The following is a 25,258-nucleotide window of genomic DNA, read 5'->3' as shown; positions in this document are numbered from 1 at the left end:
CCTTATAGGCATCCGAGTGGGTGCAGCCGACCTTTGACTGGGCGGGACTCTCCGCCCCGCGTCATGCTCCCGCTCGGCCCTTAGTCTTTCAATTTCAGTTTGCATGGCTTTCATCCTCCTCTCCATCTCCTGTATAAACGCCGCTGGATCTTGAGCCATCCTTATGGTCTTGCTAGGGTGTCTTCGAAAATCCTTGACCCCAAGGTGGGCGCCAAAATGTTTCTACTGAAATGGGACGAGGAACTCCGCCGAACGTCCTCCTGTCGCTGTCGAGCGTCCTCCTTGCGCTGCCGAGCGTCCTGCCTCTCCAAGCTCCAATTATCCAAACACCGAAAGGGGGGCGACTTACAGAAGACACTTTGACGCTCAAGTCAGAAATTTTCTCTGTAGGCCTTTAATAATTTAGTAGTGAGTAAAACGTGAGTTTACCTCGAACCTAAACCCTTATCTATAGAGTTTAAAGGAATCTGACCAATTAATTTACCTCTTAATGGTCATTAATGCAAACCTTAAGTGTTTAACAGTAGCCGTTATTTCTGCATTAACTCTGCTCAACGTTTGTCGAGACCGAATGACTGAGAGGATCTTTCCTACACGTTGACCGTTCGGTTTCTTAGAGTCATGTGTCGTCTTAACCGATCGATAGTATATGAGCTCAAAATGAGATAGATATTTTCCTACACCTTTACCGTTCGATCGGAAATGACCCATAGTAACAATAAACATTATTTTAGAAAATTATGAACACAAATAATATTCTTTCTCATGAATAAAAGAAAATTTAATTAATTAAATAAATCAAATTCAAATTTAACAAAATTGACATTAAGTGGTATAAATCTTTAATTTCTTTTTTAGTACATGAAACAACTTGTCTACAAAAAATGATGACAGATATTTTATTTATCTTTGTTATTTATATATTAATTGTGATAATATGTAGATTGAATTTTCTCCAGAACTTAAATTGACTTTTGAATTGTCAATGATTTATTACTTTTTTTAAAAAATTATAAAAAATAATACCGTAAAGTTTCTAGCTTCACATTTTGTATGTTAAGTACAATTTTTTATATTATCGGATAGTTATCTAGTATTGAAATAATTACTAATTGCTATACTAACTAAGTTAAAAATATAAAATTTAAAACTAGAAATAAAATAAATGAACTCAGTTTACTTTTAAATATCTTTCTTTCAACAGATGAAACTCAATTCTTCAAGTATGTTCCTTTTCAAAAATAGGATAACGTAAGGGTGAACACTTAAGTTGAATTTATTTCAAATTTAAAGAGTTTGATTCTTCTCAAATGCCTTAAGCGTTCTTCGTCAGTGTTAGCTGTTAAGAAACATTTACAAACTTCAGAAAAGCTCATCTTCATTCAACATCTTCCATAATTTTACCTATTAAAGTCAAAACTTAATTAAAGTCACGTTGAATATCTTACCAATTACTATAACTTTTACATTTTAACATTTTTATTTATTTTCCCCGTATCATTTTAACGGTCGCTTTAGCGGCGGAAACAGTGAAGAAACGCCGTTCCCATTCCCTGCATTATTATTTCCCCCCTGACAGTTAAAAAGCCAAGAAGGCGTGGTCACATTGAATGTGCGTCCATACCGCGAAACCAACCGTCACCGGCGCTCCGGCAATGTGGCCGGAAACCGAATAATCGCCGCCGTTCCTCATCCAATTCTGGCCACAAGTTGAACACAAGATTCAACAATGGCTCACGCCACAAAGCAAACGCAGAACACAAAGCAGAGGGTCCTCACGTGCTTGACGAAGCTCTCGGACCGCGATACACAGGCTGCAGGAGCCACCGAACTCGAGTCCATCGCTCGTAGCCTGGACCCGCACTCTGTTCCCGTCTTCCTCTCCTGCATTCACTCCACCGACGCCTCCGACAAAACCCCTGTCCGCAAACAATGTGTGCACATCGTGGCAACGCTCTCCCACGCGCACGGCGACGCGCTCTCGCCTTTCCTCTCCAGAATCCTAACCAACCTCGTGCGCCGCCTCCGCGATCCCGACTCCTCCGTGCGGGCCGCCTGCGTCGACTCTGTCGGCGCGCTGTCGGCGCGTGTCACTCGGCAGCCGTTCTCCTCCTTCCTGAAGCCGCTGGCGGAGGCGCTCTTCACAGAGCAGGACCCCAACTCGCAGGCAACCGCCGCGCTCTGTCTCGCCTCCGCCGTCGACGGGGCTCCGGATCCGGACCCCGCCAGGCTTGCCAGGCTGCTTCCGAGGTTTGAGAAGCTCCTCAAAAGTAAGGTGTTCAGGGCCAAACCCGCGCTGCTGGCGCTCGTCGGAAGTGTTGTGGAGGCGGGCGGGGCGTCGAGTCGCAGCTCCTTGAGGAATTTGGTTCCCTGCCTTGTGGAGGCGCTTGGCAGCATGGACTGGGCCACGAGGAAGGGCGCGGCGGAGGCGTTGAGGAGACTCGCCGTCGCAGAGAGGGACCTCTTGTCGGAGTTCAAGGGTGGATGTTTCAGAGCGCTCGAGGATCGGCGATTTGATAAGGTTCATTTGAAGATTTTCAATATTTTCCTCGTTTGTTCTTTGTCTATTTATGGTAATTTGAAAGGAGGTTTTAAATTGAAGCTGTGTTTAGCGCCAATCATGTGGATAAGCTAGCGCGACATTGTTTCAGTTTAATCAGTGATCCTAGTGATCTTATTCGGCTCGCTCAGATTGTCATCTGTGAAGATGTTTGTTGTCTCTTAAAAAAAATTGAAGTTGTGTTTGTGTTGCGGTTACTGAAATCGTGAGCACACGCGTTTGTTCTGATCATGTCATGATGTTGTGAGTTCTGGAATGTTGTTTGAAAGTAAATTGAGTTCTTGTGTTGTTTGTGTGCAGGTAAAGTTGGTTCGGGAAGTTGTGAATCAGATGTTGGAGGCGTGGAAGCAGATTCCTGATGTCTCGGATGAGTTCTCTCCACCTCCTCATTCTCAGTCTTCTGCTAAAGGTATTGTGGTTGATGTAGGTCATTTGTCTAAAAGATCATTTGTAGATTTTCTTGGCCATTATTGTTTTTGTCGTGCGTTTCTGATTTTGGGCTGTCTTTTTGATTCAGAGAATGCAAGTGATGGGCGCTATCCTCCTGTCTCTCAAAATTCATGTAGTCCGGGTTCTGTTATGAGTAAGTTGAGGAAGAAATCAAGCCCAATTAGCAAATCAACTCCACCGGATAGATCTCTTGCCAGAAACGCTAAAAGGTTGAGTGCCTTAAGTGGTGACCGGATGAATTCGGGTGTTTTGCAGAAACTGAACCATAACCATTGGGATGTTAGAATTGCTGTGTCAAATCTTCCTGATCATGGTGAATGTCAGCCGAGGGATGAAAATGTATTGGAAAGCAGCAAAAAGGATAAAAGCAGATTTTTCAAGTCAGAAACAAAACGGGCTCTATTTGAGAAAAATTCTGATGACAAGATGCATAAATTTGGTGGGTCGAAAGCTGGATCTCGTGTGGTTCCTTGTTCAGAAGAGAATCAAGACTCAGATCTTGCCTGTAATGTAGCGAAGGATCTTCCTAGGAATGATAAAGAGAGTGAGGAATTATCTTCTATTCGTGCCCAGTTAGTTCAAATTGAGAAGCAGCAGTCAAATCTGTTTGATCTTCTACAGGTTTGTTCATATGCTTAAAAGCACTTTCCCACTAGCAAAGTTTTTAGATCTGTTCAGGTCAACTGAAGTTTGCAATTTTATTGGAAAAAAAAATGCTTACTGGTTATTATCCATGCCGTGTTTTAAAATTTCTCCTTTTTTTGAATGTATATGTATATGTAGAATGTGTTGAAGGACGAGCATGTCTGACAATATCCACCATATTTTTACAGAAATTCATTGGGAGCTCTGAAAATGGAATGCGTTCTTTAGAGACTCGTGTGCATGGCCTCGAGTTGGCATTGGATGATATATCTTATGATTTGGCTGTAACTAGTGGAAGGATAACTAAATCTGATGCTCCCAAGAATACATGCTGTCTGCTACCTGGTGCCGAATTTTTAAGCTCCAAATTCTGGAAGAAAACACAGATCAGGTATTCATCCAACCGGTTCTCTAGAACTGGTAGCACTCCATTACTAGCTTCCAGTAATTACAGAGATAATAGGAACACAGAATCTAGTACGGCAAGCCACAGGTTTAGGGTCCGTGGTGATGGAAGCTTCATCACAAATCCCCTGGCAGAGATTAAAATTAATTCAAGGGAAATTTCGGGCTCTGCAAGATCAGAGCTAGCTTGAAAAGCAGGTTAGCTTTCTAAATTCAATAGTTTGTAGTCACCATTGACAATGCGTGGGTGTTAAGAAATGCTAGATCCCTTCCTCGTATGCTTTTGCATAAATTTTATTAATCCATCACAATTTGGCCAACACACTTGGGTCCATGGATGAAAAAGTCAAATTTACTATTAAAATAAGATTACAAGATGTTTGCAGGGAACTTTCATTTTTCTCAATGTACAGCTATATCATTTCCTCAATGTACAATCACCCTCCCGCTATCCTTGGGTCTGAACATCTTGTGAAGGTCTAGTTACTTCCTTTAGAACTGAGATGCCAAATTTAGAGGAATCGCCAATATACATCTTCTTGATTCTCTTTGTCAAGTGGCACACCATAACTACTTGTCATTCGCCATAAAATGGCAGGAATGCTGAAACTAAGTAAACAAGCTACAGATTTAGGGTATGTGATGATGGGGGCTTCATCACTAAACCTCAGATTAACAAAAACTCAGTGGGATTTCTTTCCTTTCGAGAAGAAACTACTTAAAAAGTAGGTTTGCATGCTTCGTGTACCAATATATACCTCCATATACTAGACAATCTCTATGGCTTGGTATTGGAAAGAATCATAATTCATGTCTCCTATAGTCACATGCTTGGTAATTAAGAAAAAGCATTTCACGGGATATGTATATGGATCTCTTATAAGGGATTCTTTCCTTCTCATGAATGTTATGCTTCAAATCATTCAATATTAGGAAGAGAATTTATGTCTAATTTATCTTCATATAATCGGCTATTTAACCATCTTTCTGGTCAATTCTGGATTTCTTGTTTAACCAGTTACCATCTAATCTCTTATTTGAATCTAATCTACAAATTCTCCCTCATATCATCAGGTATTTTAATAATACCTATAATATTTGAATCTACATGTAAATAGGAAACTATCAATAACAATATTTAAATCAATTTATGGTTCAACTCATCAACTTCCAATTTTTGAATTCACCAAAAAATATTGCAATCTTTGAAATTGGTGACACTGGTTAATGTTCAAACCGTTTGCTTTTGGCATCTAAATATGTATTCTTTCGCTTTTCTTACTTTCTGGTAGATGTAAGTTTGATCTTCTGATTATCAACCTGCTGATGGAAAAATCCTTGCCCAAGAGAGGTATGTTAATGATGTAATGAGTATATATATTTTTATGTCAGGAAAATATCATATACGGAAAATACCCAGTAGTACAGTACTTTCTTGGAAGGAGAAGGTGGCTATCATGCGTTCTTCGTCTTGTTCAGAAATTTCATTTGGAATGGCACGATGATTATAGGGCAGGAACATATTGAAATGAGTATTACTATTTTCAGTGGAGAGTGAATACATAGGAGGAACAATGTCACAGGCTACTTTGTGTTTCCAAATACGTTTGAAAGACTATAATAAATCACACGTCAAACGGGTTAAAGATGCAAAAACTACAAGTATGAACTTCAACCCGGACATGTAAAACTGATGAGGGAGAATGTTAACAGAATTGACTTCATTTTTTGCTTTTGAAGGTAAGCAACTTAAGCTTCATAACTACACCGTTTTCTTAAATTTATTAGTTACTAAGTAGTTAGGTTAATTTACAAGTTCGTTTTTCTAAAAGCTTTTATAATGTCTAACTTATTATTTGGTTTATGATGTTAAGAACTTTTTGTATTCATCAATGTTAATTAAGTTTATAAAGTGATCGAGGAGTACAATAATTTTCTTTTATTTTATTTTATTTTTTTACTTTTTTTTTCGTATTAAAGGTTTTTTTAACAAACTTAGCATTATATCCAAGTCTGTCAGAAGGCTGATCGTGTTGATCTAATGTAAGGTATGGTTTTTTTCACCCATTTGGGACATTTTAATTAGTTATTATTAAATCGATATATTGATTACAATTTAAATAAAAAAAAATAAAGCTTTAAAATATAAAAATTATAAGAAAAGAATTACAAAAATAAATAAAATAAGACATGAATATTACTTAATTGAAAACATAAGGAAGAGAACAGTCATTTATTAAAAATATGATGCAGATTAACATTCATTTAAAAATTATAAAATGTTATGTATATTTTAAAACTACAAAAAATTCACCTCCTCCCCCCTCTCAACAAACTCTCACTTTCAAACTTTTCTCCTCCTCACATTCGATTCTTCCAAATTCCTTTTTTTCTCCCGTTCTGGTTTTTTCCAATCCTTTTTCTCCATACTAGTTTTCATTTCATTCGTTCTTTCTTCTTCGTTTCGATCTCCTAGTTGTGCGATGGTGCTGCTGCGGTGGTGGTGCTTTGTGTGTGCGTCTACTGTGCACATGTCTGCTGCCTGTGCGTTTTCTATGTTTTCTATGTTTGGTAGGTGTGCGTTTGGTCTTGAACAGATGTTGATATCCGTTTACGGATATTGACATCCGTTTAATACCTACATTCTTCTCCAGCGAACCCACATCCGTTTATAGTGATAGGTTTATATATTCAAAAAACCTGTGAAGAACACGGATCACCTTCAACTACAAGAACCTTCTTGCACCTTTTTTTTTTCACCATTCCAAAGCATTTTTGCTACTTCTTCTAATTACTAGAGAATCTACTTCAATAAATGCTATCTCCAACTAAACACACCATAATATCCCACCCTACTACACCATCACATTTAGAGGGAAAAAAAATCCAAAGGAATTTCATTCAATGGAATCAGTGGAGTGTTGTGGAGGTGCATTGATATAGGGACATTAACAAAAGTAGATGATTGTTGGGTAAAAAAATAAAAACAAATTAAATATTACCGAGAGCAACAAGGGAATGGGAAGGTGGAGGAAGTGATACTTGGTGGTGGAGGGAGCCAACTCCCGGAATTCATTCGTGTTGGATACTAGATCATGTTCATTAGCAGGCCTTTAATTTCATAAGGGATTTTAGTGATTATATATTTTTCATTTCTTTCTGCACCTTTAGAATTTCATAATCTCAACCTTCATCTCCATAAATTTTGATATTTCACAATAAACAATTTAAAATATTAAACTTTGAATTCTAAGTTATACATCTCATAACACAAAATAAAAAATGTATTTTAGATTGTATAATTCAAAATATAATTTAGAATATATTTTTATTTTTTATTTTAAAATATACAATCTAAAATACAATTTTTTATATTTCAAATTGTGTTCTGGAATATAATTTTTTTATTTTTAATATTTCAAAATACAAAAATAAAAAATATATTCTGAAATATAAAATTTATATTCCAAATTGTATAATTTGGAACAATGCAGGAGGAAGAAATTATAATGGTGCAACTAACTGTCTTGTATATTTGACATTCCCTAAAGCCCATTTTAAAGTGAACTATTGAATGAATAAGTTTGTTAAGAATGTAAGACGAATAATTGGGTGATTAAAAATATTTAGATGAAAAGAAAAAGATTGTTTTTTTAACTCCTCAAATATTTTAACCTTTGGGATTCCTATTGCTCCTCATTGATGGGTAACTTTTTCTCTCTTGGATTCCTATATTTCCATTATAAATTTTGATCAACAAAAAAAAAAACATGTTTAAGTAAGAAATGTATATGATTTAAGAATGATATTTGCAATATACGTCCTTTCCTTTGGCATTAAGAAAGGGCTTTAGCTTTGAGATTTATCAACTTTTTAAAAGATAGAAGAGAGTGTGCTATGTTAGCATATGATTTGATTAGAATTAATAAAAAATATATATTGAGTGTGGCTAACGAAGCTTGAGAGAAGATACTCTGTAATTCAATGTGAATCATCCATTAACATCAACATGCATGATTCTCATTTCTCACCAATCACGCCCATGTCACATCACAATTCTTTGCAAGGATAATCAACCAATTATGCTATCAGAAATTAAACAAATCATTAGATATCAATGACAAATAACATCTTTAATCATTGAGATTATTTTGATGTTGATAGATAATATTTAGATTCATGAGAAAGTATTAGGTATAATTTTTTACTAAAATTAGTGATTGACAAAGTGGAGGAAATTTCTATGCGAATAATATTATTACAAAAGTATTAGGTATAATTTTCTTAAGAATTATGAAAGCATTGAATATATATATATATATAGGAATAAATATCCTGGTTGAAGTCAAGAATTGTGACGGATTGAATAATGAACCTATAAAGGCTTATCTATGGATCATCTTCCATTCCCAATAGTTCCCTACCACTAAGCCACTAATACATTAATCACTCATCATTTCCCACTTCATCAAAAGAGATATAACTATATAAACATATACTCTTCCTTCTCATCAAAACATCATAGTGCTTATAAAGCCATTCCTCCACACACTTACAACATTTTCCAATCATCTACTAACATTTTATTTTAAAATAAACTTTTAAATTTAATTCAATCTTATAAAATTAATATCCAAGATTAAGTTTGTATTCATTTATATATTTTGAATTTTTCTTTATTGGACATCTCTAACCATTTTTTTAATACTTCAATTAACATTTACTTATGTTCATCTATTTTTTGTTTAAACATTTCTGGAAGCTATAAATTAATGTATAATATTTGAAATGAGTTCGACTTGAAAACTGTTCAGATTTAGATTTATCTCAAAACTTAAAATAATATATGTTTAAATGATCTGAATTTTAACATACATAATTATAAAATAATATCATATAGTTGAATGATTATAAATTTGTCAAATTTGTACACTATAAAAAAATATACTACTAATAGACTATTCTGTGTGCAGATTCTTTTTCAGGAAATTAGATTCGTTCGGCATACTTTTCTGGATAAAAAGTTTCTTCTAGATTTCAAAATCAACAAGTCTTTCTGTGAAGTTTTTCCGAAAAATACATTTTATATATTCGTAGAAAATGTGCTTAGATGAAAGAGTACTTTAACGAATCAGTTATCCAAAATTCAAAGAAAACTTTTGTGGGTAATTGTTTTTGTAAATTTCAAAGTATATATATGTTTTTTAATGTGCTAAAATCCAGAATGACCAATAATTCTTTTATCATTCAGCATTGCAATTTACCAGCTGCATGTCTCTTTAAGCCAACAGTGTAAGCTGGTTCATACAAAAATAATGGCAAATTCTCGGTGTTATTTGTCTTTATATATTGTTTACCTCACTCATGAACTTAAAGCCCCAGTTTGTAACCCCACACTTTTATTTCTCATACAATCATTTCTATAACAAAATACAACTAAGAAACTTCTATCATTACAAAAATTAGGTTTAAACTCGGTTGGTCCTCATATTTGTTGGTGAATCTCAAGTGGATCATCGTTTTTTTTTCTGTCTCAATTGAGTCTATATACTTGTAAAATTGAGTCAATTAAGTCATTTCCGTTAAGTTTTCATTGACAGCGTCTAACTGTGCTGAGCTATATTTTTTTTACATAGTGTGGCATTGTGTATTAAATTGAATGAGTGATATGTTGTACAATCAACAATTCCACGTTGATGTGTTAAATTTTTATATTTTTCCTTACCCAAATGACTAAACCAATCCTTAAAATGCCTCCACAGGTTCCTCAACTAAACAAACCCAACAAGTTTTACTTCTTCTACGGCCACCGAAAACCCTCCCAGAATCGCCCCACCGGCCGCGACGACCTCTTCTCCAGCCACCACCCACCACCGTTGCTGCTCAATCACGAAACCCATTCTCCTTGCTCCGGTAGTCGTTTCCCGCCGTGATTGTTATTACCCTTACCGGGCACTGGTTAGTTTTTGTCACATATGGGTTTCGACCCACAACGGACCTAGATCCTTCGTTACCGTTTGGTCTCTGCATTGAACCAGCCTCACAGACCTAACATTGTTCCTTGGACCATGCACTGTTCTCTCTCTTCTCTCACTAGGAAAGGAACGATTTTTAAGCAATTTGGCCTGAGATACATCGACCCTTTTACGCGTTTCGTGTCTTAGAAAATGGCAATAACAATTCCAATAGAAACAATTACAAAACACAATAAAATAAAAGAATCCATCATTATTTGTTCTCATTGAACATAGTGATAATGTGCAGCAAAACGAAACTTAAAACCTGATTCCGAACGACAAGAATCAATACCTTAGAGACATGACAGGTTCCGACTAAGTAAATGTGGCAGACGCCGCCTTCGGCTGAAGACTCGCACAAGAGGACAATCAGTTTTTTGGATAGATCCTCTGGGAGCCTAACCGAGTGGTGGGTGAAGGCGGAGGTGTCGGTGGAGAATCAGAGAGAGGATAGGGTTTGGGAGAAATTGGTGTTGCGAAGGGGGAGAACCATTTGAGGGGAGTCTTTATTAATGATCTTTTTGCTTATGATCAAAAGGGGGGAAAAACTTCTAAACTAGTGCAATTATTACTAACATGTTTATATGTTTGTAAGTATGAAATTTATGCAGAAAATTAGAAATGCTTTTAAACAAGAGATTTTTTATCATCATCAAAAAGGGGGAGATTGTTACTAATGAGGAGAATTGGTGTCTTGAAGATATTATGGTTTTGATGATGCTACAAGATGAAGAACATGAAGACTTTTGTTGTATTTATTTAAAAGCCTTTTGTAGAATTAATTGTGTAGGAATTACTTTGTTGATGTCAGAACACTTAGAAGTTTTCCTATTTAGAGAGTCTTTGCGCAGATAATCAATTATTTGGTATAACAATTGATTATCACGAGCCTATTTGGAAAAGAGTTGCTCACGCAAAATAATCGATTATCACTATCTGATTTAATATTGTCCAGGTTGCGCAAATATAATCGATTATCACTCAGGATAATCGATTATCACTTTTTGAAAACCCGAACACAAATAATTGATTATCACTTATGATAATAGATTGTATTTGGCAGTTGAGAGTTGTCTTTTCATTTTCTGAACCTTGGGTTATAAATAGTATTTTCCACAGCTCTTAGAAAGTAAATTTTCATTTGAGAGTATTAGAGCTTTGTGCCTAAGGGGAACTCTCTATGAGTGAAAATTGATGTATGCCATTTGAGAATACAGTTTGTCTAAGGAAGTTCTCAAATGATAGTGTTGCCTTTTGTCAAGTCTTGTGAATAGGAGAAGCTCGCGCTTAGTGTGTCTAAGGTCGGAGCGATTCTCTTCAAGTTGGCCAAGGCAAGTTCTTCCATTTGTTTGTCGAAGGAAGGTTCTTCCGTTTGTTTGTCGAAGGAAGGTGTTTTCTATTCTTTGCTCATTTGATTATCTTGTAATTTGTACAACAATATTTTTAGTGAAAAAGGTTAATCACTATTTATAGTGATTAACGACTGGACGTAGAATCTTTTGATTCGAACCAGGATAAAATTTCTCTGTTGATTTTGTTGAACCCTACACTCTCTGCACTTTTAGCATACCAACTGTTTGATAAAAGTTCTATAAAAAAATCAAAATTTTAAAATTTGCTTATTGACCATAACACGCTTTCTGCTCTTTAAGTCGATTTTTTATTCCGCTACACAACTCGCTGATACCTATAAACTTCTTAACAATTTTCAAATACAAGTAATTTCTAGAATTATAAAAAATAACTTATTTTGAACATTTTTCTTTCAAAATTATCTTATTTTTAAGTTTAAATAAATTCAACATATATTTATATTTTCAAATTTTCAAAACAATGAAATTATTTATTTAAAATAGGATATTCATTAACAATTATTTTGAATAACTTTTCATAAAATGAATATTTATATATTTATATTTTAAGAAAAAGAATATTAGTAAAAAATTACTTTACTTTTAACTTTAAACAAACTCAGCATATATTATGTTTTAAACTTTTCAAAATAATAAAATTATATATCTAAGATATGATTACAATTAGAAAATCATTTTAAATAGGTTTTTATAACACCAACATTTATATATTTATATCGAAAGAAAAAAGATATTAATAAAAAGTTATTTTATTTAAACCTAAACAAACTCAATATATATATATATATATATATATATATATTATATTTTTAACTTTTCAAAATAATGAAACTATATATTTAAAATATAATTACAATTAAAAAAATATTTTGAATAATTTTTTATAAAATCAATATTTATATATTTGTATTTAATTAAAAAAAATATTAGTAAAATATCTTGCAAAATTTGAAAATTATTGAACTTGCAAAGCAAATAAAAGAAATAATTAAAAATGTATTAAAATGAATTAATTTAGTTTGGGGCTAGCCCATCTTAACCCTATCCCAACCCACTTTATGTGGAGCTTTGGGGGTTGAGGTTTTTCAAAAGTCTCATATTAAGTGGGTGTTGAGACTTTGGCAAGTATACCAAATTGTTTCAAGTAATAAAACCGGTAAGATCGGATATCGTTTCCCAATAGACTCGTGTCACAACACAATCGTATAATTTCTCACTAACTTAGACTAAAGAATGCTTCATAATTTGGGTTTTAGTGCAATTAAAGTAAACATGCAACATAAATGATAAAAGTGATATTTGATACTCAAACACTTGGAAATGAGAAGGTTTGAAATGATATGGAATGGTATTGTTGGGGTATGATTTCACCTAATTCACTCTTATGTATAGAAAATCACTTCCTCTTCATTATTATGCCAATGTCAATCTACTAAATTATTCAAACCTAATCCCTTGGTAGAGAGAGCCTAGACTTCTTTATTAGGTTCCAATCCCTTGGAAGACCTAACAATTATTTTCGCATTAAGAATTGATATTTAAGACAACCAAAGGTCTTAGTTCTATCCCTAGATACTATTTCTTTTAGGTGTTTAATCCAAGTCCAGATTTACCCAACATTTCCCAATATTAAGCAAACCCTAAAATCATGTCATGGGTAGCAACTTCACAACAAGCGTTAAGAAAACGAATTAAACACTAACAATCAATGAAAGAGACATATATTCATTCAAAACATAGTAGTTTACATAAGAGTTCAGTGGCTACATCAATCCCCAACAATAATGAAACTAGCTCTCCATGAATGGAGAGTTTGAGCTTACAATAATGGTGGAAATGGAAGAAGGAAGAAGACCCAAGGAAGAAGATGGATTGTTTCCACAACTCCTAGCTCACCTTAAAGTGCTCCAAATAAGAGAAAATGTGTCTAGGTGTCAAAAGATGTCATGTTCTTCATGCCTCTGAGTTAAATAGGGCAAATCTGCCATGTCAGCAAAGTTGGCGCTCAACCCCCAAAAGAAGGGGGGCTCAAGCGCGCGACAGTCATGATGCACTGGCGCTCAAGCCCCCATAAGCCAGGGGCGCCCGGGCTAACTTCAGCAGAATTCTGGTTCTTCATTTTTGTTGTTTTTCTTGCTTTCTTTGGTCTCTAGTGCCTTCATTTGATGCATAAACTTCTTCCAACTACTTTAAACACATAAAAGCAGGGATTAGTGATCAAAATATCTCATTAGAGCTTAAGGTGCAACCACTTAACAAACTAAAAAAAAACTAGGATTTACAAGGTAAAAAGTTAAGGAATGGTTAACATTTTCTCTTAATTCATTATTGGAATCATGATAAAATATGTCATTATCAGTGGGCTAAAAAAATGGGGCTTGATTTTAGAAAGGGTCAGGATTAACTCATGGGCTAGGGACTCAAATAACACCTCTAGCCACCCTTGGAGTCTGATCGAGCGGTTGACTGATTCGAGCTCTAGTGTGCTCCTATCGTAGATCATTTGGTCAATAGCTAACCAGGCGGTCATACATTACACAATCAATTTGATTTGATTATACTATAATATTATTGAATACTAATTATATTTTAATAACAATTACATCCATAACTTTCATTACAATTAGCTTATATTGAGTATATTTAACTTAGAAATATTATAATGATAAATAAAATTTAGGGTTAAATATGTTCTTAGTCCCTAAACTATAAAGCGAATTTGATTTTAGTTCATCTTTCAAAGTAAGGTACATTTTAGTCCTCCTCCTTAAGGAAACCATAATTTTTCGTCCTCCAAAACCAATGGCGTTAAAAAGAAGGTGAGGTGGCTAATGCTGGTGTGCCAGGTCATTTTTTCTTTTCTTCTTTTCTAACGTTGTGCCTCCCTCTTCCTCCATCTCTGCATCTTCATGCCCAGCTTCTCTCCCTCATTCTTCCACTCTTCTTCATGCCCAACATCTCGCCCTCCTTCTTCCATTCTTCCTATCGTGTCGTCGTATCACAAAACTCTTCTCAAAGATCACAAAACTCTTCCATCCATCCGCCCATCCGGCGTTAGCTCCGAAGCGACAACGTCGTCCGAGCGTCTATCTAGGAGAGATCGACAACCAACACGCTGTCTTTCATGGCCACGACTCGCATACGCGTCGCCCGAGCATGACGCCATGGAGCTAGCAGACTCCGAAGGAATCTTCAAGATCTTTCCTAAAACTCTTCCATCCATCCGCCCAGAAATTGTAGATCTTAATTGTGGTTTATGCTTTTGTATTTTCAATCTGGATTGAGCTGATAAACTCTGAATTCCATCTTTCCCATAATTTAATTTTTTCGTATCAGGAGACATGCAAGTAAATTTTGGCTTAACCACAGTTATTGATCTCTAAGCTCCCTTAACTACATCTGGTACTTTACTTTGAGTAAAGGACTCGGTTGGCCACTGGACACATAACATACATAGAATCTATACAAAGAGTTTTAGCAGCACTTCGTGGTTACATTGAAGGTGATGAACATCGCGAGTTCTCATTGGACAATGCCATCACCCCACCTTTCACACCTGTGAAGAAGAAAAGTGGCACGTGATTCATTCCTATATCAGCAAAACCCTTCGCAGCAACAGGAGCTATTGAGTTTAGGATCAGACCAAACTCTACTTTGAAAGTGAATTATCTTAGACCTGGTGGTAACCCAGCAATTTCAATTGAGGAAAGGCCTTAATCTCCGGAAATGGTACGTGTTGAGACATATTATCCTCCAATGCAGCAATATGGCTTTGATGGATTTTTCAACATGCAATCCTCACCGGTGAATCCCTTAATTTTTGCCTATTCTCCCAATAATAGGCCTACTATCCCTCCCTCTTCACCGCAAGCTTCCCAATGGGATTTCTTTTGGAACCCCATTTCGTCTTTGGACAGCTATGGCTATCCTGCAAAAAGTATTGATCATGCTGCAATGGATGGTGAATACAAAAGACTCAGGCAGGTTAGAGAAGAAGAAGGAATACCAGACCTGGAAGAAGATGAAATTGAACATGAAGATGGTGTTGGAAAAAGAAATGTAGTAGAAGAAGCAAGGAAAGAGATGGAGGAAGGGGGAAGGAGAGAAGCAGTCAAAGATTGACTCAATGTCAGAAAAGAAAAAATGACCTGACACACCACCGTTAGCCACCTCACCTTATTTTTAAGGCTGTTAGTTTTGGAGGACCAAAAATTAATGTTTCCTTTAGGAGGAGGACTAAAATGTACCTTACTTTGAAAGATGGACTAAAAACAAATTCGCTTGATAGTTTAGGGACTAAAAACATATTTAACCCTAAAATTTATATGCGACTTTTATTAATTGATTTGTATCAAAGGCGTATGGCCTTTCAGTAAACTACCTTATTTTAGGAGTTCTCTTCACTCTCAAATACTTTCACCTATGTGAAGATCATCTCTTTCTCACATCACTCAATTCCTTTCCCTTAAACATATACAAATAAGTTTAAACAAGCAACTAAGTCACTGTCTCCTACTCTCTCACAATCAGAATATCTCTAAAAGAGAACACGCCCTAAGAGAAATTTAAATACATCTTTCTCTATCTACTCTTTGAGTGACATTTTATGAATAAAATCATGATAAGAGTTTTAGGTTCCAAAGTGGTAATACCTTGGATGTGGTGATTGACTTTAACAATGTTATCTAAGCAAACCCCTTTAGTTGTTATCTAACAATGTTATTTAACAATGTGGATAAGGTTAAACCCCTTTAGTTGTCCCTATTTATGTAGGTTTTTCCCAATTCGATCCCCATTTTTTTAAAAACCCCAATTGAGTACTAAATAGTGCTAATTTGAATCAATTGGACCCTTGCCGTTAAACTAGGTTAACAGGGTTAAGTTTTGATGACCTGGCACCTTGACGTGGTAAGTTTGTAGTACGTGGTCTTCATAGAGGTTTATACGTGGAATTTCATAACATTAAACATTTTAAAATTAGGGTTTGGTGGTCAAATTTATGAGTTTTGTTGTGCGTAGGTTTCTTGGAGGTGGTTCTTAAGGAAGATGATTCGAACAATGGCAAATTGTTATGGCTGCTAACGACGACGATTTACGAAGAAGTCACTATTGGAGGTTTGTTGCGTTTTGCGATTCTTGTGAGAGAACAAAATTTGCTCGCGATTTGACCTCGCCTCTCTGGTCTGTGGTTAGGGTTCAAAAATGGTAGAGGACGAGACGTTGATAGCGGCCTGAAGGAGATTCACCGGGGTGAAGAAGGTGTTGGTCACAATGGCCACGGCACCGCGATGAGACGCCCCGAGAAACGCAAAGACGAACTTGGGGCAGTAGGCATGAAGGGGAAGGTGTTTGGGGACGTATATATCAGGAAGCTTGGACCTGAAAATAAAGTCCTTCCCCTTCTGTTTCAATGGCCATTCTTGAATTACACCAACCTAGAAAAAACAAGACACAAAATTTGTGTTTGGCTAAGATAAGAGGAACTCAGAGTTTGATTGGTTCTATGTGATCTGAGCTGTTTGTCCACTATTTTTTTGGAGGGGAATTTTTGTGAAGAGTTGTGACGTTTGACAATGTCCTCTACTGATAATAATCACAGGCCTTCTCCACAAATTTCTTCCTTCGGCCGCTTTATATATCGTCTCAGGCATGAACAAGTTCATTCTTTGGAAGATAATCACAGATCCAGTACTAGGGATTCAGAGCTTGAATCATTCCAAAAACAGGTTACTGATCATTTTGAGGACCTGTTCAGGGCTAGTGATGATGAATTGCTCTCAATTGATTGGATACAGAAGCTCCTGAGTGCTTTTATCTGCTGCCACGAGAAATTCACAGCTATTATGTTGAACAATAAAGAGCAACTCTCGAATTTCCCTCTGGACCGATCAATCTCTGAATACCTTGAGAGACTGGTAAAGGATGAGTTTTTACGGTGGTGATAGTTTACGTATTTCTTCTCCTTCACCTATCTCATTATAGAAGATAGCTTTATTAAAAAAAAGAATTATTCTAAACCAAACGAACCATTATTTATTTCATAGGTGTCGGAGGACAGGGAAATGTTTACAGGGCTGACTTCCCTTCAGGTGAGGTCTATGCGGTGAGAGATGCCCTGTTCTTGTTTAGATTTTAGAAACCCTATTTTTAATTTTTTATTTTATGAAATGCCGCGTATAAAGGTTTCAGAATGCCAGGTTTAAAAAAATTTACACATCAACTTCCAACCTCAGCAAAAAAATTTTATCATGTTAAGCCAATTTAACGGCAAGGGTCCAATTGATTCAAATTAACATTATTTAGGACTCGATTGGGAATTTTAGAAAAATGGGGATCGAACTGGAAAAAACCTACATAAATAGGGAACTAACTAAATGGTTTTAACCTTTAAACAAGAAACTAAGTCACTGTCTCCTACTCTCTCACAATCAGAATATCTCTAAAAGAGAACACACCCTAAGAGAAATTTAAGTACATCTTTCTCTATCAACTCTTTAAGTGACATTTTATGAATAAAATCATGACAAGAGTTTCAGGTTCAAAAGCGGTAATACCTTGGATGTGGTGATTGACTTTAACAATGTTATCTAAGCAAACTTGGGGTGAGAACATTGATGTCATTTATAGGGACAAAAATCAGGTTTCAAAGATAAATCCTTATTTTCGTTAGCATTCATTCCTCTTATACCTTGATTAAAGAATTTTCTCCATTACACTTAATAGTTTCATATCGCTTAGGACTCAAGGTCAAAGTCAATTTAAATACATTTTATCCTTTAACCCTCTAAGATATCTTTTAAGAAAAAAAATCATGATAGGAGTTTCAGGTTTCAAAGCCAACAATATTTCAGATGGAGTGATTAACTCTAACAATGTTATCTCAATAGACTTGGGATATATACGCGTAAACGTGTGTGTTCTTAGTCATTTACTATTGAAAACTTTTACCTACACTATTTAGTTTTGTGTAAATACAATATAGATGGTTTTAACATATTGACACAGTGAAAGAAATACAAAAATAAAATAAAATAGAAATAGACTTTTATTAAAGAAGGGATAAAAAATACAAAATGCTATTTGCAACACACAACTCAACTCCAGGTGCAAAAATATAAAAGTAGAGAAAAATGACAAAAACTAAACTAACCAAACTAAATCTAACATAACCAGAAGCAAACTAAACACAACTAACAACCAATATAAAACGTTGATAGATGGACCCACAATCACAGAACATAGGTAAGCTATAATATTTAGAAGATTAAATTCATTTTTAAATCACACATTTTAAATATTCACTTGAATCTCAAATAATTTTATCATCTCATCAATTACACATAAGTATCTTTATTGACATTGTTCTACTAGTTTTAGAAGACTTATATGTTGAATTTAACTCATATTCTACACCTATCATGTAAACTTTTGATACATTTTAGAAAAATCACTTAAAATTTATTTTTCCCAATATCTCAAAACCCAAATTATCTTCATATAACAAAGTTAATTTCGTATAATTTTCAAAAAACCGATTCTTTTTCATATCAATTTTTATTTTAAGAATCTTTATCGATTTACACTGTATAAATATATATTTTTTTATGTGAGTTGGAATATTTAGTAAAATCCAAATATCCTAAAAATATTCTTATTTATATAGCTCTCAAACTTACTTATGCACTAGTTTAAGAGAAAAATGTTTTAGTACTGTTCATCTTATAAATAAATATATGAAAGGTCTATTTTTAAAGCTATTGTATAGGTTCAATCTTTTTTTTTCTTGTCTATAACCAGAATTCACAATGAATAATATTTGAAGTTAAAAGCGCCAGGGGAAGATTAGGAAAAACTAAAGAACTCTTACTGAATTAGCATGTGTGATTAAGTTATGCTATTAAAATAAATTAAGAAACCTAGCTCAAAAGATACTGCCACCCGTATAAAAAATGAAGATCGATCATAATGCTATACTGCATATAAAAGCAACGTTGGGCCCAAAACAGAAGATAATATTATTTTATGGTGGCGAAAAGAAAACAAATATATCCATGAAATATTCTGAAAAAAAAGGTTTCCATAAAGAGACAAGATAAAACACAGGATAACAGCAGATAAAACGGACCACCAATTGCCACGTATTAAACACCACACAAAAACTTCTTTTTTCTCATAAACGTTATGTGCTCTAACATAGCAAAAAAAAAGGAATCCCACTCTCCACTCTACACTTTTCAATAAATAAACTATATTCAATTTGTATCTTCTCAATCACTGTAATATAATCATACACTTAAAGTAAAGTATTCCTGAGCAACACAATGTTAATGCTGTATTTTACTAAATTATGCATATTGATAATGAATGAATGAATTTTAAAATAGTTAGCTTAACATGAAACCAAAGATTATTTATAATTAGCTCATATAATCCTTATTAAAGTGGTAAAAACATTAAAAAATAGCCAATTGCATATTAAGAATGGGTCCGCCAGCTAGCTTCACTTAAACTAATATATCTCTTCACTTGTTTTGGGGAAAAAGAAAAGCTAATCTGATCTGTGTCCTTAATCTGATTAATGTGATTAAGAAAAGATAATAATAAAATTATGTATATATATATATATATATATATATATATATATATATATATATATATATATGTACTAAAAAGAATATTTCTCATAATGTTATCATCACAATCAATGATCTAAGCTACAATTTTGAATTATATGCGTATCAAGTACATCACATGATAACTCACATTAAACCTTATTTTAAACATCTCTGTCCCCTCACCACACCTCTTCTACTCTTTCCTTTCTCTCTCTTATATTAATCACTTCCTCCCTCACACATTCGCTGCAACAACGCCACAGTTCACTTTTCCCTCTCACCGGAAAATGCCTCTCTCCTCCGCCTCCGCCGCAGCCCCTCACTCTGCCTCCTCCGCCGAGATCATGCTCTTCGGAGTCAGAGTCGTCGTGGACTCCATGAGGAAGAGCGTCAGCATGAACAACCTCTCCCAGTACGATCACCATCGCGATACCGCCGCCGCCAAAGATGACGCCGTTGCCGCCGGCTACGCCTCCGCCGATGATGCCGCTCCGAACAACTCCGGGAAAAACCGCGACCGCAAGCGAGGTCCGACCAACACCTTCTCGAACTCTCTGACACGCTTTATAATTTATATAAATAAATCAATCAATAAATAAATACTTTATCAACTAGAATTCGTTGTTCACTCCGCCAAAAAAATTAGACGATTTTTCAGACTATACTTAAATGCATGCCTGAGAACTAAGTTGATATGGAATATTAATTTTGATCGGTGAGAGAATCGTATCATATGAGGTATGTTAGTTAATCTAAGTGTTGTATTTTTTTTCCCATTATTTTTAATGTTAGGTTTGTTGTATTATAGAATAGAATATAAATGTTTAAATTCATAATTAAATGTCGATTTTAATTACTGAGATTTAAGTAGTTATTAATGATAGGAGATATTAATTTTAACCGGAGAGAGGATCTATGTTAGTTAATCAAAGTTTTGTATTTATTTTATTGCATGTTGATTGTGGATTTGTTGTGAGATAAGTATGAATATGAATGTGATTATTGATTTGTTGCATTAAGAGAGTGTTGTTGTGGATATTTGGGGGATGATCAGGGATTCCATGGACGGAGGAAGAGCACAAGCTGTTCTTGGTTGGGTTGCAGAAAGTGGGGAAAGGTGACTGGAGAGGAATCTCAAGGAACTATGTCAAGACACGGACTCCAACTCAAGTTGCTAGCCATGCTCAAAAGTACTTTCTCCGCCGTACCAACCTCAATCGCCGTCGCCGTAGATCCAGCCTCTTCGACATAACCACCGATTCGGTAAGTTGTGTTCAGGTAAAGTTTGATGTTAATTTTGTACATGAAATTAGGTGCTGAGTCAACGCGTTATTAATCGATCTTGGTGGTGGGATTGAAATTTTAGCGTGCTTTCTTTTGCCGTGTTAGGAAAAACAAAGTATAGAAACCAAAGGAAAGGGGGGAAGAAAAAAAGTTACCTCACTGTTTAGTTTCAGTTGATTTTTTAGATTGGTGGATTATTGTTTTCAAAAATACTTTTATTTTTTTAAATTTTGTTTATCCCTTGGGGTTACTTAGAGTGGCGTGAAACAGTTCCTTGTTTTTCCGTTTTAATATTGCCAGCAATGGGGAGGTTTAGTCTAATTTTCGCACTATTTCGGTTCAAAACTTCGAAATCCAGTGGAAAGATCGGAGCTTCCTTGCATTTGCTTGTAAAAGGGGAAATGGAATAAAAAATGTTTTATGAAACCTAAAGAAACTTGTGTCGTTTGGTTATGTATCTTATCTTTAGTTAATTGATTAATTGATACAGTCCTTTGTTGTTCAAGAGAAACTCCAACGGAACAAAATCACGTGATTTCAGGCTTTATAGCCCAAGAAGCTAACTACTTTGAACTTGGAGAACCGGAGAAAGAAACCTCTGTGTTATTTTAGTACCAATCGTTCAGTTTCCATGGTTTGATACGGGAGGAAGACTTATATATGGATAAGAAAAAAAAAGGAAAAACAGTGCGAGGAAAAAAAGAAAAAAAAATTAAATATAGAAAAGAAAGGGCAGAATAATTTTGTTGGGATGAATTAGTGAAAAGATGGAAAAATTTAAATGAAATTGTTTAGATTGAAAAAAAGGTCATAAATATTAAACCAGAGATTGTATTATTATCGTATCATTTTAGTCTTATAGATTTAAATTAAATTATTTATTATAATTTTTTTTCTCAACTCCATCCAATTCCTCTACTTGTGGTCCTTTATTAGAATATTGAGGTTTTTATTTAATTTTTTTCACACATTTTTTTTTTCTCTTTTTCTCTTAGTTTCATATTCAAATATTTGAATCTTTTATTATTTTGAATATCTTTACCTGAAATTGGTTATAACTGGACATTGCATGAAAGAAATGAAAAAGGCAGAAAAAGTAAAAATCAATGTTATTAAGTATTATATTGTTTTATTTGCTAATTTTCTAATCCTTTCTTCTCGGTTTGGAAAAGAAACAGAGTATCATGATAAAAAATGTTTTCGTTGCAAATTAACATAAACGGAAAAAAGAGAAGAAAAAAACAACAACCGTGTAATCATCACATTTTTAATTTCGTCTGTGCTAAATCAATCAGAACAAACATGGCCTTATTATCCGGTACTTATTGGCTGCTATATCTCAACATGTACTGTGAGATCAATAATTAATTACTGTTTAGGGTATGACAGCAACTTGAGTAATTTGTAATGATCTTATTCAATTTTTGGTCAGGTCTCTACAACCCCGATGGAAGGACAGATTCAGTATCAAGATAATGTGTCTCTTCTGCATCCCATGTACCCTGTTACCCCTGAAGGAAGCAACATGAACGGATTTTCCAAGTTGCCTATGTATTCGAAGGACATTGGTACTGGAGCTATGTCAGCTCAAGCTGGGAATCCAATGAAAATACTTACTTTGGGACAAGGAAATGTGGAGCAGAATGGGCCTAGTACTAAGCTAGTTTGTACAACAGCCCCTAATATTGTTCCAGATTATAAAGGCTCCACAGCGTCTGATATCACCGCCACCAGTTTAAGTTCACTTGATCCACCAACACTGTCTCTCGGGTTATCTTTGTCATCTAGTCAAAGACAAACCTCATCAATACATTCAGCTTTTCATTCACTGTCGTGTTTCAACAACGGAGATAGCTTCATAACCGTTGCTTAGAAAATAACATAGATCTGTTGCCCAATCTAGAGCAGCTTTGGATTCCGAGATTTTTATCTCAAATCTCCTTTCTCTTTTGGTGGGAGAAGGATAAAAGATGTTAAAGGAAAAAGGACGATGAATTAGAGAAGGCAATAAGGTAATAAGTCACCAAATTGATCCTTCTGTTCCTTGTACAGACCCTGGAAAGGTCCTGTCATGGTTTTGTTTATTGTTTATTGGCTCTTTTTTATGTTTGTAGTTACTATAACTGAACATAACGAACTACTTCCTGTTAATTTTTAATGAATATATATCTGGAGACTATACCCAGGAATGATTTCTAGATCTTCTCGGGAGGAATTATATAGATGAATTTTATGATTGTCACTGTACGTCATATCCTTAGCAAATTGACTCCATGACTCCATTTTTTGTTTTTCTTAGTGAATACATGACCTAGTTGACTCCTGCAATCAATGTTATATCAGAACTGCCTGCTCTACAAGTTTTGAAATTGGCAATTGCATTGTCCCTGTTAGTCCACAATAACCACAGTTTCCATCGTTCTTCATTGGTCAGGAAACGTAAAATGTTTTTTTTTTTTTATCAACAAAGGTTAATTTTAGTGTTTTGTTAGTGGGAAGATGAATCAATATCTTTTCTCATTTTTTTTCTAAACTTTTCAAACAATTTTTTAATTATTAAATGTTAATAGAAAAGTTGAACTCGTGACTACTTTCACTTTTTTCCAATTCGTTCACTTTCTTCCCATTTTTATGTCTAAGTCAATTTTATAGTTCCACGTAAAATGCTTGTTGGCTACACAACTTGTATTATTGGTCCTATAGTTGGTGTGCATTTCTAGTGATAGTGGGATATGATGATCTATTGCTGTGTCTCTTCTCACAGTTGCAAGCACCATGCGGGGTCGGGTTGTCAATTCGGACATTCGACAAAAGAAGTGTCCTACATGTTAAGCACCTATAAATAATCATTACTTTTAGTTAAGATCAAGTGCAGGTTTTGAGATGATGCTCTGAAACTTTTCCTTTTATTTTAAAGTGGTAACAATGCGTGAACACAAATATTGTGTCTAGATGCTAGATCCAATGTGATTTTTTTTTTTGTTTCTGTTAAGGTAACAATATCTTCTAAAGGAAGAAACCGAGGGCGTGTTGACCCAAAAATGTTTTGTTCATACAAGACTTCCTACTGGATGAACCTTGTCAAACTAAGTTAATGTTTAAACTCCCTGAGCAGTGTTATTATATAGTTTATTTCTTAATATGATCTTTTATTAATGTTTTATTTAAATGAAAAAATTTAAATTTATTGAATTTTAATTATTTCATTAGATTAAATATTTTAATTATCAATAAATATAAAAATTATTTAACTATTAAATAATTATAAATAATTTAAACATATAAATACTGGTAATTCTTAGTTGATTTTGGTTAATTTTATTTTCTAATAAAAAAAATTCAAGAATTTTTCCATTGTAACTTAATCTCTAATCAATTGTAATATTGTTTTTAGTTTGTATGAATCCTTTGATCATCAAAGGAAAATATTAGATAAATCATCATCTTTTGTGTATAAGTATTTCAAGTTATACATGAACTTTAGGAATCCTACATGGTTGATCCTAAATATGCATTTATTTCTATTAACAAACAATGTTTCTTTCTTAAGAGTTTTAAGTGCACTCCTTAGATACTCATCTAATCAAAATATCATCCAATTAAACTACAAAAAAAAAAACTTGCCTATAAAAGGGTGAAGTACATTATACAATAACTTTATGAATGTGTTTGGTGAATTTGTGAAACCAAACCATTCATATAATTCAAACTTTTATTTTGAAACTAGTTTACTATTCATCTTTTTCTTTAAGCCTTGTTTGGTTATATTTGTTTTTCAAATGAATATTGGAAACACATTCATGATCCATACTATTCATTATAATTGGCATATCATAAGTACTCTTGGTATATCCTACACTCATTTCTTTTCAATTTCTCCTTCCACTTGCTTTTGAATTTCTTAACTCT

The 25,258-nt window shown here is 34.4% G+C and overlaps 2 protein-coding genes across 3 annotated transcripts; both read left to right on the top strand.

The window, feature by feature from the left end:
• The first annotated feature begins 1,399 nt into the window (after positions 1 to 1,399).
• LOC124841779 (TORTIFOLIA1-like protein 3) lies at positions 1,400 to 5,989 on the top strand. The gene is made up of 5 exons (XM_047318114.2): positions 1,400 to 2,521; positions 2,861 to 2,969; positions 3,078 to 3,631; positions 3,844 to 4,258; positions 5,453 to 5,989. The coding sequence occupies exons 1-4, from the start codon at positions 1,730 to 1,732 to the stop codon at positions 4,249 to 4,251; spliced, it is 1,863 nt and encodes a 620-aa protein (XP_047174070.1). The 5' UTR covers positions 1,400 to 1,729; the 3' UTR covers positions 4,252 to 4,258; positions 5,453 to 5,989.
• A 14,245-nt stretch (positions 5,990 to 20,234) lies between these two features.
• Positions 20,235 to 23,549, top strand: LOC124841780 (transcription factor MYB1R1-like). 2 transcript variants are annotated; one of them, XM_047318119.2, is made up of 3 exons: positions 20,235 to 20,593; positions 21,120 to 21,343; positions 22,782 to 23,549. In XM_047318119.2, the coding sequence occupies exons 1-3, from the start codon at positions 20,353 to 20,355 to the stop codon at positions 23,220 to 23,222; spliced, it is 906 nt and encodes a 301-aa protein (XP_047174075.1). In that variant the 5' UTR covers positions 20,235 to 20,352; the 3' UTR covers positions 23,223 to 23,549. The 2 variants fall into 2 exon arrangements, with proteins under 2 accessions (XP_047174075.1, XP_047174076.1); XM_047318120.2 differs by having other exon boundaries at positions 20,328 to 20,593; positions 21,120 to 21,328.
• The last annotated feature ends 1,709 nt before the right edge of the window (positions 23,550 to 25,258 follow it).

The sequence above is a fragment of the Vigna umbellata genome, chromosome 2 (assembly GCF_029865625.1).
Source record: "Vigna umbellata cultivar VRB3 chromosome 2, Vumbellata_1.0, whole genome shotgun sequence".
NCBI lineage: Eukaryota > Viridiplantae > Streptophyta > Magnoliopsida > Fabales > Fabaceae > Vigna > Vigna umbellata.
The sequence above is the reverse complement of the archived record's forward strand: the minus strand, read 5'-3'. Positions and strand labels throughout refer to the sequence as shown.

Bases quoted from the DNA above. Each gene is read 5' to 3' on its own strand.
- LOC124841779 (XM_047318114.2), top strand. From the start codon at position 1,730: ATGGCTCACGCCACAAAGCAAACGCAGAACACAAAGCAGAGGGTCCTC. The intron at 2,970-3,077 runs GTATTGTGGTTG...TTTTTGATTCAG, and splicing joins TTCTCAGTCTTCTGCTAAAG to AGAATGCAAGTGATGGGCGC. The intron at 3,632-3,843 runs GTTTGTTCATAT...ATATTTTTACAG, and splicing joins ATCTGTTTGATCTTCTACAG to AAATTCATTGGGAGCTCTGA.
- LOC124841780 (XM_047318119.2), top strand. From the start codon at position 20,353: ATGCCTCTCTCCTCCGCCTCCGCCGCAGCCCCTCACTCTGCCTCCTCC. The intron at 20,594-21,119 runs GTCCGACCAACA...GGGGATGATCAG, and splicing joins AAACCGCGACCGCAAGCGAG to GGATTCCATGGACGGAGGAA. The intron at 21,344-22,781 runs GTAAAGTTTGAT...ATTTTTGGTCAG, and splicing joins ATTCGGTAAGTTGTGTTCAG to GTCTCTACAACCCCGATGGA.